Consider the following 11,429-nt stretch of genomic DNA (forward strand, 5'->3'; position numbering starts at 1 on the left):
CACACCCGCACTCGGGCCACGTGCTGCCAAGGCCCCAAAGGAGCCCTTTTTTCCCCCCGACTTCCGGGCTCTCTGGTTTTTACGCTAAGGGCAGGGAGGCGCCTTTGGAACTCGACTCGTGATTGGCTGGGAAAAAACCAGGCCCAGGCAGGGTGGTTACGCTATCAAAAGAGACCGGGGTTGCGTCATCAGAGAGCGACGAGCGCCTTCGAGGGGGAGAGGCTAAGTAAAGTAAGCTCATTCTTTATTGGCTCTCTCCATCAGACGGCATTGAAACAGCGATGGAGATTCGCTCTCGTTCAACGCTAGCCCTCCAGATGATTGGATGGGGGAGAAATTTAAGCCCCTAAACCTTGGACGTCCTGGGGGCGGGCCCTAAGCGATAGTGGTGGATCCGCGGGCGGGCTTTTCCTTTGGGGCTGGATTCTTTCGGGGATTGGGGCGTGGCCTCTACGCTGTGCGTTCCCAGAGCGTGGGAGGGCGGGGCTTGGGGGCGGGGGCCGGTTGGGGGCGGGGCTGGAGGCGCGCGGGGCACCAATACCCCCGCACTGAGCACTGGGCGTCTCCGGGATCCTATCCTCTGGCTGGTTGCTCTTCCCAGCCATGGCTCCGCGTTGCTGGCGCTGGTGGCACTGGTCGGCGTGGCGTCGGACCCGGCCGCCTCCCGCCGGGAGCACTCCGAGTAGGAGCAGGAACCTACCTGTAGGGCTAAACGGCAGCGCGGGGAGGCCGGCGAGGGTCAAGTGTGGGGGCTGGAGCGGAGCTGGGGCAGGGCTGGAGAAGGGCGAGAGGGGGCCAGGGGCGAAACCGGAGGGGCCACTCCCACGGACGAGATTGACGTGGTGTATGGGGGCAGGGGGGAGCCTGTGCGGTCAGATGTGTGTCAACAAAAAGGTAAGGAGAGACCGTGAGGTGCCCAGGTGTGAGACCGGGTGAATGGGGGTTATATGGAGGTCTGGGAGCCGAGAGCGAAGTCTGAGGTAGAACAGGGGTCTGTAGGAAAGACAGGGGTCTATATGAGCACTGCAGCTTTCTGTGGGGAGAGAGAGTGGGCAGAAGAGGTACAATCGGGCATCGTGGGAGGTCCACAATTGGGATCGTTTAGAGGCTGTTGGAAGGACCGGGTATTCTGGCTGGGTAGGAACCCTGGAAGAAAAGTGAAGTACTGTGTAGGGCAGCTTGAGGAGTGATGGGGGTTGTTGAGTGGACATAGGAAATTCATGGGTGAAATCCCGGGCTCTGGATGAAGACAGTCTTTGGGGGTTCAGATGAAGTAAGGGATCCTGCAAACGCCAGAGCTTTGGGGAAAAAGAGGAGGAGGGTGCAAATTAGGGTGAAGCCTGGGAAGCTCCAGCTTCTGCCTGAGGCTGCTGTTGGTTTGGGAAGTGCTGATCTCACCTGCATCCCTTCCCTCCCCCACCAGGCGTTTGGCAGCAGTTCTCTACACAGGAGCAGGGACCCCAGATCTGTGTGGTGGGCAGCGGCCCAGCTGGCTTCTATACCACCCAACACCTGCTGAAGGTAAGCTACATTTTCCTGGTTCCCTCTCCCATGATTCACCTGCTGCTCCAATCCTGAGGGCAAGCCCCACCCCCTTCGAGTTTTAAAAGGACTCTTGGATCCTGGATGTGCTGGAAAGGGGCTCCCAGCACATCTAGACTGGACACTCCCTATATGCTTCGTCACCTGCATCCGGGGCTCCCCACTCTGGGTCCTCAGCTATGGAACCAGCGGTCAGTGGGAGATGGCCTGCTCTGCCACCTTGGTCAAGCCCTTCACAGAGTTTATGCAGACCTGCAGATGACTTTGTCCTGCCCCTCATCTTCCCTTCTTCTCTCTTTCCCCTCTGTCCTCAACATCCTGTGTCTTGAGGCTGTCCCCTCTTCTCACGGTTTCCTGTCCCTGGAGCCACCTTGTTGCGCCTTGGCCTCCCCATGCTATGTTGTTCTTTTAGCCTGCCCTCCACCTGCCATTCCTCCCACCCCAAGGCCGGAACCTCAAGGATTACAGTGTTGGCCTTGCTGGGCAGGGCCCCAAGGCTGCTGGTTACCCTTGAGACTTGGGCAGATCTGGGTGGGAGGGAGGAGGGAGGGGGAACCATGGATGAGAGGGGAAGAGGGAGACCCAGGCTTACTAAGACATGACACAGTGCCCTTGCTTTGGGGGGGACTTGGAGTATCTGTGGAGAGACAGGAGGAAGAATGAATATATTAATTGTACACACATATATGCAGAAACTGAAAAGGGGGGGTAACCAATCGTCCTAATTTGCCTAGGACATCGAGCCAGTGTTAAAGCTGGGAGGGCCTTGGGGAGCCCAGCATGAGGTGGACACTCTGCTGAAAAGTGACACGGCTTCCCAGCAACACGGGTGATAGAGCTCATTCCTGAGATGTGACCAGCATGAGCTGGGTTAGGCACAGTGGGTCAAGAAAGGGTTCCCTGGAGCAGGTGCATTTGAGCTTCGTTGAAGGAGGCCGTGGACTCTGGAGAGGACCTGCCACATGTAGGAGGTCATGCGTGGACAAAAAGATTTGTGATAGAACAGCCCTGGGCCCTGGGATGGAGACCAGGAATCCCACGGGGTCTGGGGAGATCCTGGAGGGCTTTGTATAAGGTACACTTGAGAGCTGAGCCTGAAATTTGGGGAGTGAGGAGAGTGGGCCTCCCACGCAGGCTTCTCGGTGCCCCCGGTGGGAGGGATGGCCCTGGCCTGCACTCGCTGGCACACACTTGCACGCACTTTCCTTGCACGTGCTGGGGGATGGATAGAGGGGCCCGTCACAGCCCATCCTTGCCCACTGCGAATTCCACGCTACTGGCTGTGCTCCCGAGATAGAAATGTGCACAACGCACATGGGACAGTGGCATTTAGCTGAGCTGGGCGTTGTATGGCATCTCGTCTCCCCATGCCAACCTTTGAAGCAGGTGTCATGACTCTGACTTTGCCAGTGAGGACACTGAGGCTGAGTAACATTGCCCAGGGTCCCCATCTGGACAGGGAAGACGCTAAGATCTGAGTGCAGGCAGTTTGATGGTAGAGCTGCTCTTTCTTTCTTTCTTTCTTTCTTTTTAAGATTTTATTTATTTATTTGACAGACAGAGATCACAAGTAGGCAGAGAGACAGGCAGAGAGAGAGAGGAGGAAGCAGGCTCCCCGCTGAGCAGAGAGCCCGATGACTCCATCCCAGGACCCTGAGTCCATATCCTGAGCTGAAGGCAGGGGCTTAACCCATTGAGCCACCCAGGCGCCCTCTTTCTTTCTTTCTTTTTTAAATTAAAAAATTTTATTTTGGGGCACCTGGCTGACTCAGAAGACCGTGCGACTCTTGATCTTGGGGTCATGAGGTCAAGCCCCACATTGGGTATAGAGAGACTTAAATAAGTAATACGTTTAAAATGTATTTTCTTTTTTTTTTTTTTAAGATTTTATTTTTTTATTTATTTGATAGAGAGAGGGAGATGACAAGTAGGCAGAGAGGCAGGCAGAGAGAGAGGGGGAAGCAGGCTCCCCGCCGAGCAGAGAGCCTGATGCGGGTACACAATGTTACATCAGTTTCAGGTGTTTAATGTAGCGATTCTCCAGGATTCTGTATGCACTTAGGCTCCCCACTGGTGTGGCCCCGTCTGGCACCGTACAGCACTTTTACCATGCCATCGACTATATTCCCTATGCTGTGCCTTTCATCCCTGTGACTTACCTGTTCCATAACTGGAAGCCTGTACCTCCTCCTCCCCCTCCCCCATTTTGCCCAACCCCCCATCCCCTCCTTGCTGGCACCCACCACTCTGTTCTCTGTATTTATGGGTCAGAGCTGCTCTTCAGTACCAGGCGAGGCTCTCCATTCAGCAGTGAGCTATTGGACACTGACATGTTCCAGGCATAGCCTCAACCCTAGGAACGTGGGTACGAGCAGGACAGACATAGCCCCTATGCCCGAGGACATACATGACAGCCTCATGGGGCGTGGCTTGTGGTGTGGAGGGGAACAGGGTTTATCCAGGTACTGAGGCTCTGATAGTGCAAGGTGTAGGGCGTGGTGTACAGGGAGCTGAGCCCAGCTCAGCCTGGAGGAAGAGATGTCCACATTGCTTTCCGAAGGACAGAAGCTGCCAGATGGACGAGAGGTGGGTGACAGGCAAGAGAGTCCCAGACACAGAGAGCTGCATGGACAAAGGCCCAGAGGGAGGAGAGGGCTCCTTCCGGGACACGTGACGTGGGGAAGAAAGGCTTGTGGGTAAGGGTGGAGGGCCGATGGAGGAGGCAGGTGGGCCCAGATCCAGGGTTCCTTGGAAGCCGCTAACCAGGCTTAGAGGCAGGCAGCGTCCTGTGGTGCTGTCCACTCCTGTCTTTCCAGCAGAGTCCTCTTGGGAGAGTTACCAACGTGCTCAAACTGTTGACTCCAAGGCTGGAACCTGGGAATTAACAGTTTTAAATGAACACTCAGGGGGTCCTGAAGCCCGCTGCTCTGGGTATAGTTGGCTTCACTGAAAGGTTTTAGGCAAGCACCCCATTTTAGACCCGGAGCTCTCTCTGCTTCTAGGGCCGACGGTGGGGTGTGGAGGCAGGCCGGTGGCTAGGACAGCAACGGAGAGCTGCTGAGGGGGCGGTGGGGAGGGGGAGATAGGTGATTGACTGAGGGGAGTCGGGGATGAACCCCAGGTTCTGGCTCTGGCCCCGGATGGATGGGTTGGGAAGGGAACCCCAGAGCAGGAGGAAAGAGTTTTGGGGCAGGGGGAGTTGACTTGCATCTGGGTGGGTTTGAGGAGTCTGCAGTGTCGTCCAGGGCTGACAGGTTTGGAGGGGGCAGCCCAGCAGGGGAGAGAGTGAAACATCGCATGTCTGCAGGCATCCGAGGTCCCAGGAGGGAGCAGACGGAGCTTCCCCAGGGAAGGTGTCCAGGGGTGCGAGGGGTCCCACACTGAAAGAACCTCAGAGAGTGTTTTCATTAGAAGGGGGCAGAAGGAAAGAAGCCCGAGGAAGAAGAGCCAGAGAGGGAGGGAGCTGAGTTAGGAAAGAACGGGTTCCCTGGAGACAAGGTCAGCCGGGAGAGAGGTCCAGTAAACACGCCAGCAGGCCTAGCATTGTGGAGGTGGCCTTGGACAGGGCAGCGTGACCCGGAGCCATAGCAGGAAACAATGGAAGATCAAGGCGAAAAGCCGCGCTGTGTGTGGCAGGGGCTGCCAGGCCGAGTAGTTTGAACTTTCTCCCTTGGCCGGGAACGTTCACGGGCAAGGCGGTGACGTCCAACAGTAGTAGGAAAGGGCGGCGCTCGGACTGAGCACCCGCAGTGGGTCGGGTGCTGGGCTAAGTGCTTCAGGCCTTGCTCTTTAACGACAAGTTCAGAAACATTCCCTGGGTTGGTCCCTGATGTGTGGGTGCAGCGCCAGTGGCTGTGAAGGAGGGGTTCGGGCGCTATCTGGGGCTGGCAGGGGTGGGGAGTGGAGCAGGCCCGGAAGGGCGGATGGGTGGTGGGGCCCTGGACTTAGGTGCGGGTAGCGGAGCCGAGCACAAGAGGGGATTTAAACAAAGGTGAATGTGAGCCTTTGTAGGGGTGACTGTAGGGGCGACTGGGAGGCTGGCGCGCATTTGGCCTGAGTCCCACAGAGCTGGGGTGTCACCGCAAGAGCCCAGGATGGGGCGAAGGCAGGGCAGTGTCCTATCCATAGAAACCCCAAATCTTGACTCCAGATCTGCGTCTCTCACTGTCCTGACCTTTTGGATGCTTCCCGACAACCCAGAGCAGGGGCTCTTATCTGTCCCAGTGTGCAGAGCAAGAGTCTGAGACCCAGGCAGGTCTTGGGACAGGCCAGGGCCATGTGGCTGGTTGGTGGCAGAGCCAGACCCGACCTCTCTGCCCAGCCTCAACCCCTTGCCTCCCCTGTGACCCCTCTAGGTGCTCCAGAGGGTGGGCGAGGTGAGACCACTGTGTTAGTGAGCTTGTTTTTCCTAAGAGGGAGACTGAGCCATTTCCATACCCCTCAGACTCCCAGGAGCCCTGGCTGTGTGCCCCACCCACGTCCTGGTGGTCCCTTTCCCAACAGGATGGTTCTGGAGACTAGAGCTAGGGGCAGTATGCATTTCAAAGGGCAGTTATCCGCTAGTCAGACTGGCTGGGCGTTTCTAGAACTATCAGAGGGTTCTAGGGCAGGGCTGTGTGTCAGGCCTGACCCAAGTAGATGAAGACGTTCCCCTCAAACGACTCCAGGGGCGGGGGAGCTGCCTCCTCCTCAGTGGGCCAGAGTCCTTGCCGACTCGATGGGGCCAGCAGTCCCAAGGTCAGGCCTCAGTTACCCGGGCTTCTCTGCCGCCCCACTCCTCAGATGGGCTCTCCAGGCGAATGGGGAGTCGGGGGCCTCTCTTTCTCCTTGTGTCCTCAGCGCCCCGAGCCAAGCTCTCCTGCCATGTCGGGGAAGGGGGGACCCATAGGGCCCCGCCTCTTCCTTCGCCCCACCAGCTGCAACCCTCTCCCCAGCACCATCCCCGGGCCCACGTGGACATCTACGAGAAGCAGCTGGTGCCCTTCGGTCTGGTGCGCTTTGGCGTGGCACCCGACCACCCCGAGGTGAAGGTGGGTCTCTCTGGGCCAGAGGAGGGGTTTGGGGACTTCGGTCAAGGTAAGGATGGAAGGGAGCTTCCTGGCTGCATGGAGTGACCACAGGCCCTCTGTGCGCATGCCATGCAGGTTCCCTTCCTGGGGACTCTGGGAGGTGGGGTTGGCACAGGCGAGATCCCCGGAGTGCCCCACCCCTAACCCCTTCCCTTCGGGGCCCGGCAGAATGTCATCAACACCTTCACCCAGACGGCTCGCTCGGACCGCTGTGCCTTCCGTGGCAACGTGGTGGTCGGCAGAGACGTGGCCGTGTCGGAGCTGCAGGCGGCCTACCATGCTGTGGTGCTGGTGAGTGCCAACGGCGGGTGGAAGGTGGCGGGGCAGAGGCCCAAACCTCAGCTGGGGCCCGGGGTGGCGGCTCGGGAGGACTTGGAAGGGGGCCTCCAGGGTCTGCCAGGCCCTTAGCTGGTGCCAAGCCCTTGGGGTCTCTCTTCAGAGCTATGGAGCAGAGGACCATCAGGCCCTGGAAATTCCTGGGGAGGAGCTGCCTGGAGTATTCTCGGCCCGGGCCTTTGTGGGCTGGTACAATGGGCTTCCTGAGAACCGGGAGGTGAGTTCCGGGAGCACTCCCGCTACCTCGTCCTCCCCGCTCCTCAGCCAGGGCCAGGGGCCGATCTTGAGTGCCACGGCTGGGGGACTGGGGGACGAGGGAGCCACTGTCCCACCCTGGGAGGCTCCTAGGGAAATGCAATGTGAGACGCCCGGAAGCCTGAGGGGAGGGTCGAGCAGGGGAGGCTTCTGGGAGAAGGTGGGGCTGGGTAGGACAGCAGGGGCTCAGCTGAGGCTCAGGTGGGGTGGGCTTTCTGGGTTGGGGAAGCCTGGGGGCTCAGCTGGTGACTGGGCCGGAGCCGAGATCAGCCTGACTAGGGCCCAGGCTAGGGGAGCTCTACCCAGCCGTCTCCCTACTAGCTGGCACCAGACCTGAGCTGTGACACAGCCGTGATCCTGGGGCAAGGGAACGTGGCTCTGGATGTGGCCCGGATCCTGCTGACCCCCCCTGGGCACCTGGAGGTGAGTGGGCAGGTCAGGGGCTGGAGGGGTGGAGCTGGGGTCACAGCGGGGAGAGGGCACCGCTGCCTGCAGGGTCCACACCTCACCCTCCAAGCTGAGCTCCGTGCCTCTATTTCCCTCTGGTGCCAGGCAGAGGTCTCCTGAAGGGCTGCCCTTGAGCTTGCTTCATACTGTTTCTGCTTTGCTTTCTGCACTCCAGCTACATGGATGGACCTTTGAAAACAACAGCAATTCAGTGTGTACACATCACTCCCTCCACCCGTTAACCTGTGTTCATCTTTCAGTTCTTGGCTCAGTTGTTGCTTCCTCCAGGAAGCCCTCCAGTACCACCTAAAGAGGTCCATTTCCCTGTAATACCTTCTTCTCATAGATTTGTTTACTTCTTTTCCAAAGCGTGGTGTCACCACTACAATTTTATACTTATACTTGTTAATGAATGGCTGACGAGTATCACCGTCTCCACCAGATCAGAAGCTCTTTGAGGGCGTCACCATGTCTCTTCCGCTTACCGTTGACACCCCACCCCACCCCCACGCCCCTTGCCTAGGGCCTGGTTCTTGCTAAGCACTGAAGAAACACCTGTTGAATGAGGCCCCTGAGCCTGGTTTGCTCCTAGCTGGAGCCCTTTGCAGAACTGGAGGCAGTGCTCCATCTGGCCGCCAGGAGGCGCCGTGGTGCCGTTCCAGGCCGCAGACCTCCCCGCTGAGGGTAGAAACACTGCAGAATGCAAAGGCCCCTTGCCTTGTCAGCGTCTGATGACTTCACGGCCTCCTTTTGTGCCAGAAAACGGACATCACAGAGGCTGCCCTGGGGGTACTGAGGCAGAGTCGGGTGAAGACGGTGTGGATAGTGGGCCGCCGTGGACCCCTGCAAGTGGCCTTCACCATTAAGGTGCTGGGGCCAGAGGGGGTCCATGTCCAAATAGATGGTTTGCCCTGGGGAGGTGTGGCAGGACCGAGCCCCCGGGGACGGCTGCTGCCTGGAGTGGAAGAGGGGGGAGCCAGGCAGGGCCCTGGGGCCTGGTGCCTTCTGTGGTAGGTGGCGGTGGTGTCTCCCATCCAGGCTGGGCTCTGGGGTGGGCTTAGAGGGGACCGTGCTCTGGCCCTGAACTCCTCCCCTACCTCCCACCCCCAAGGAGCTTCGGGAGATGATTCAGTTACCGGGAACCCGGCCCATGTTGGATCCTGCGGATTTCTTGGGCCTTCAGGACAGAACCAAGGGTGAGGGGCCCTGACCTGGCCCCCTAGGTCACCGGGGAGGGGATGGTCTAGGTCAGAGAGGGCATGGGGGAGCGCTTTGGGGGAGAGGGCTGTAATCTGGGGACAGGCCTGCCTGAGCCCTTCTCACTGCTGACAGAGCTCCCCCGCCAGAGGAAGCGGCTGACAGAACTTCTGCTTCGAACAGCCACGGAGAAGCCAGGGGCAGAGGAGGCTGCCCGCCAGGCATCGGCCGCCCGCACCTGGGGCCTCCGCTTCTTCCGAAGCCCCCAGCAGGTGCTGCCCTCACCAGATGGGCGACGGGTAGCTGGCATCCGCCTGGCGGTCACCAGACTGGAGGTGAGTCTCGCGTGCTCCAGTGACACCCCCTTCTCAAGTCTCCCGACCCCAGCCTGGTGTGGCCTACACTCTCCTCAACAGGGTGTTGGTGAGGCTGCCCGCGCAGCGCCCACGGGAGACACGGAGGACCTCCCTTGTGGGCTGGTACTGAGCAGTGTTGGGTACAAGAGCCGTCCCATCGACCCCAACGTGCCCTTTGACCCCAAACTTGGGGTCATCCCCAATATGGAAGGCCGGGTTCTAGGCGTGCCAGGTGAGAGGGTGCAGGGAGGCTGGGCAGCAAACTGTCATCAGGGATGGAGGGGCTGGCGTCTCCTGTTTGTTCATTCGGCCGGTGACACACACTAGGAAGCTGCTTGGAGCCAGGCCCTGTACCCGGACCCCGTCCTGGGGCCCAGCTACCCTCCCTGTGGCTGGAGCTGGGAGGGATGGTCCCCAGATGGGCCGACAGGCCCACGTGTGCTGGCTCACCTCGTTGTGCAGTTGAGGGGCCTGCTCGGAGTGTGCGGGGCTGGGGTTGGAGATCACACGGCAGCCCCTGTCCTCAGGGATGCTCCAGTCTGATTAGACACCCACATGCCTGCCTCCTTGTTCATCCTGTTCGCGGTTCGAAGGGCCTGCTGAGACTGCAGGCGGGGCAGGACCCATCCCCCACCCTCGGGGAGCCCCTAGGCGACAGCAAGACAGAAGGGGAAGGGGTGTTATGGTAGGAACAGGCTGAGAGGGGTCTGGGACGCTGGGCCGGGAGCCACAATGGGCCCAGGTGACTCAGGGCTGCCGGGAAGACTTGGAATGTGCGGATGCGTGTGCATGTGTGCATATGCACGTGTGTGTAAACTGGGGGACTCGGGCTGGCCTTTCCTGACCCTGCGCTGTCCCCTGCCAGGACTCTACTGCAGCGGCTGGGTGAAGCGGGGGCCCACAGGGGTCATTGCCACTACTATGACTGACAGCTTCCTCACCGGCCAGATGCTGCTGCAGGACCTGAAGGCGGGGCTGCTGCCATCTGGTCCCCGGCCTGGCTACGCGGCCATCGAGGCCCTGCTCAGCAGCCGAGGTCTGGGCCCTGTGTGAGCTCTTGGGAGGCGTGGTGGGCAGACCTAGGCCTTTGCACTGTTGGGAGGGGGTGCTCTGGGCTGGGGGCGGAAGAGGAGGAGGGGAGGCAGTGACTCATCTTTCCTGTGCCACAGGGGTCCAGCCTGTCTCTTTCTCGGACTGGGAGAAGCTGGATGCCGAGGAGGTGTCCCGGGGCAAGGGTGCTGGGAAGCCCAGGGAGAAGCTGCTGGATCCTCAGGAGATGCTGCGGCTGCTGGGGCGCTGAGCCTATATCCCAGCCTGGCTGGCAGGGAGAGAAGGCACGCTGTGCCTGGGTGAGGGCCTGGGTCAGTCAGCGGGACTCTGTGCCATGGCTGTGTCACCTGCCCACCCTGGCACCTGATCTTGGCTGCCTCTTTTCCAGGGGCCTCTCAGCACTTGCTCCTGGTGGAGGGTTGCCCTTGGCAGAGATAACCTTAGGGATGGGTGGAGGTGCGGGCTGACTCTCCCCCCCCTCCCACCTCTCTCGTCTCAGACTGCAGAGGGTCTCCAGGTCAGGAACAGGCTGGAAATAAAACAGCTATAATGGAAGGCCAGTGGTTGATGTGCGGCTTCTTTTGGGGCTCGGGGTCACCTTCCAGCCACAGCTCCCCTCCGGTCACCAGGTGGCGCTGCAGAGCCAGCTCCCTGCTCGGGGGGCCTCTTGGGGGCTTCAGCGGGGTTGGCAGCCAGGCCTGGAACCCACTGTCCCTCTCTGGGCTTGGCTCTCCTGCTGCCGCCTGCCTGCCTGCCTTCTGTTCCCACAGCAGGCATCCTGGGACCCCTGCCCGCCTGCTCTGCTGGCTTTTCGGCCCAGTTCCCTTTCTGGTTAGCCCTCAGTAGAAGCAAAACTAGAAGAGAAAAGCAGGAGTGAGGAGTCTGGGCAGTGGCTTGCCCGGGACCCCAGGCCTCTGGTATGGGTCTTCCCTACCTCTGTCCACTCCCAGGGCCTTCCCATCTCTTGGTTTCCAGCCACATGGACAAGCCTTTAAAAAACAGTACCTCGGTCTTTAGTGCTTTGCAGTTTACAAGGCGACTACACGGTCTTTTAGGCCAGTCTCAAGAGGCTGGTGTCACTTTAGAGACTGAGGGATCCTCGGAATTAACTGGCCCAAGGTCACACAGCTCGTGAGCTGTGGGCTCGAACCCAGGGCTCCAGCCAGGCTGCGGGTTT

At 59.8% G+C, this 11,429-nt stretch overlaps 1 protein-coding gene across 3 annotated transcripts; it reads left to right on the top strand.

Annotated features, from left to right (window-relative positions):
* Positions 1–502: 502 nt before the first annotated feature.
* Positions 503–10,807, top strand: FDXR (ferredoxin reductase). Of its 3 annotated transcripts, XM_059149181.1 has the most exons (13): positions 503–682; positions 1,254–1,372; positions 1,450–1,521; positions 6,477–6,572; positions 6,780–6,902; positions 7,051–7,164; positions 7,524–7,625; positions 8,409–8,516; positions 8,761–8,845; positions 8,982–9,181; positions 9,263–9,434; positions 10,068–10,238; positions 10,372–10,807. In XM_059149181.1, the coding sequence occupies exons 1-13, from the start codon at positions 604–606 to the stop codon at positions 10,500–10,502; spliced, it is 1,572 nt and encodes a 523-aa protein (XP_059005164.1). In that variant the 5' UTR covers positions 503–603; the 3' UTR covers positions 10,503–10,807. The 3 variants fall into 3 exon arrangements, with proteins under 3 accessions (XP_059005164.1, XP_059005163.1, XP_059005162.1); XM_059149179.1 differs by lacking the exon at positions 1,254–1,372 and having other exon boundaries at positions 506–682; positions 1,424–1,521; XM_059149180.1 differs by lacking the exons at positions 1,254–1,372; positions 8,409–8,516 and having other exon boundaries at positions 1,424–1,521.
* Positions 10,808–11,429: the final 622 nt, after the last annotated feature.

The sequence above is a fragment of the Mustela lutreola genome, chromosome 15, assembly GCF_030435805.1.
Source record: "Mustela lutreola isolate mMusLut2 chromosome 15, mMusLut2.pri, whole genome shotgun sequence".
Lineage (NCBI taxonomy): Eukaryota > Metazoa > Chordata > Mammalia > Carnivora > Mustelidae > Mustela > Mustela lutreola.

Bases quoted from the DNA above. Each gene is read 5' to 3' on its own strand.
- FDXR (XM_059149181.1), top strand. From the start codon at position 604: ATGGCTCCGCGTTGCTGGCGCTGGTGGCACTGGTCGGCGTGGCGTCGG. The intron at 683-1,253 runs GTAGGAGCAGGA...GGATGAAGACAG, and splicing joins TCCCGCCGGGAGCACTCCGA to TCTTTGGGGGTTCAGATGAA. The intron at 8,517-8,760 runs GTGCTGGGGCCA...CCCACCCCCAAG, and splicing joins AAGTGGCCTTCACCATTAAG to GAGCTTCGGGAGATGATTCA.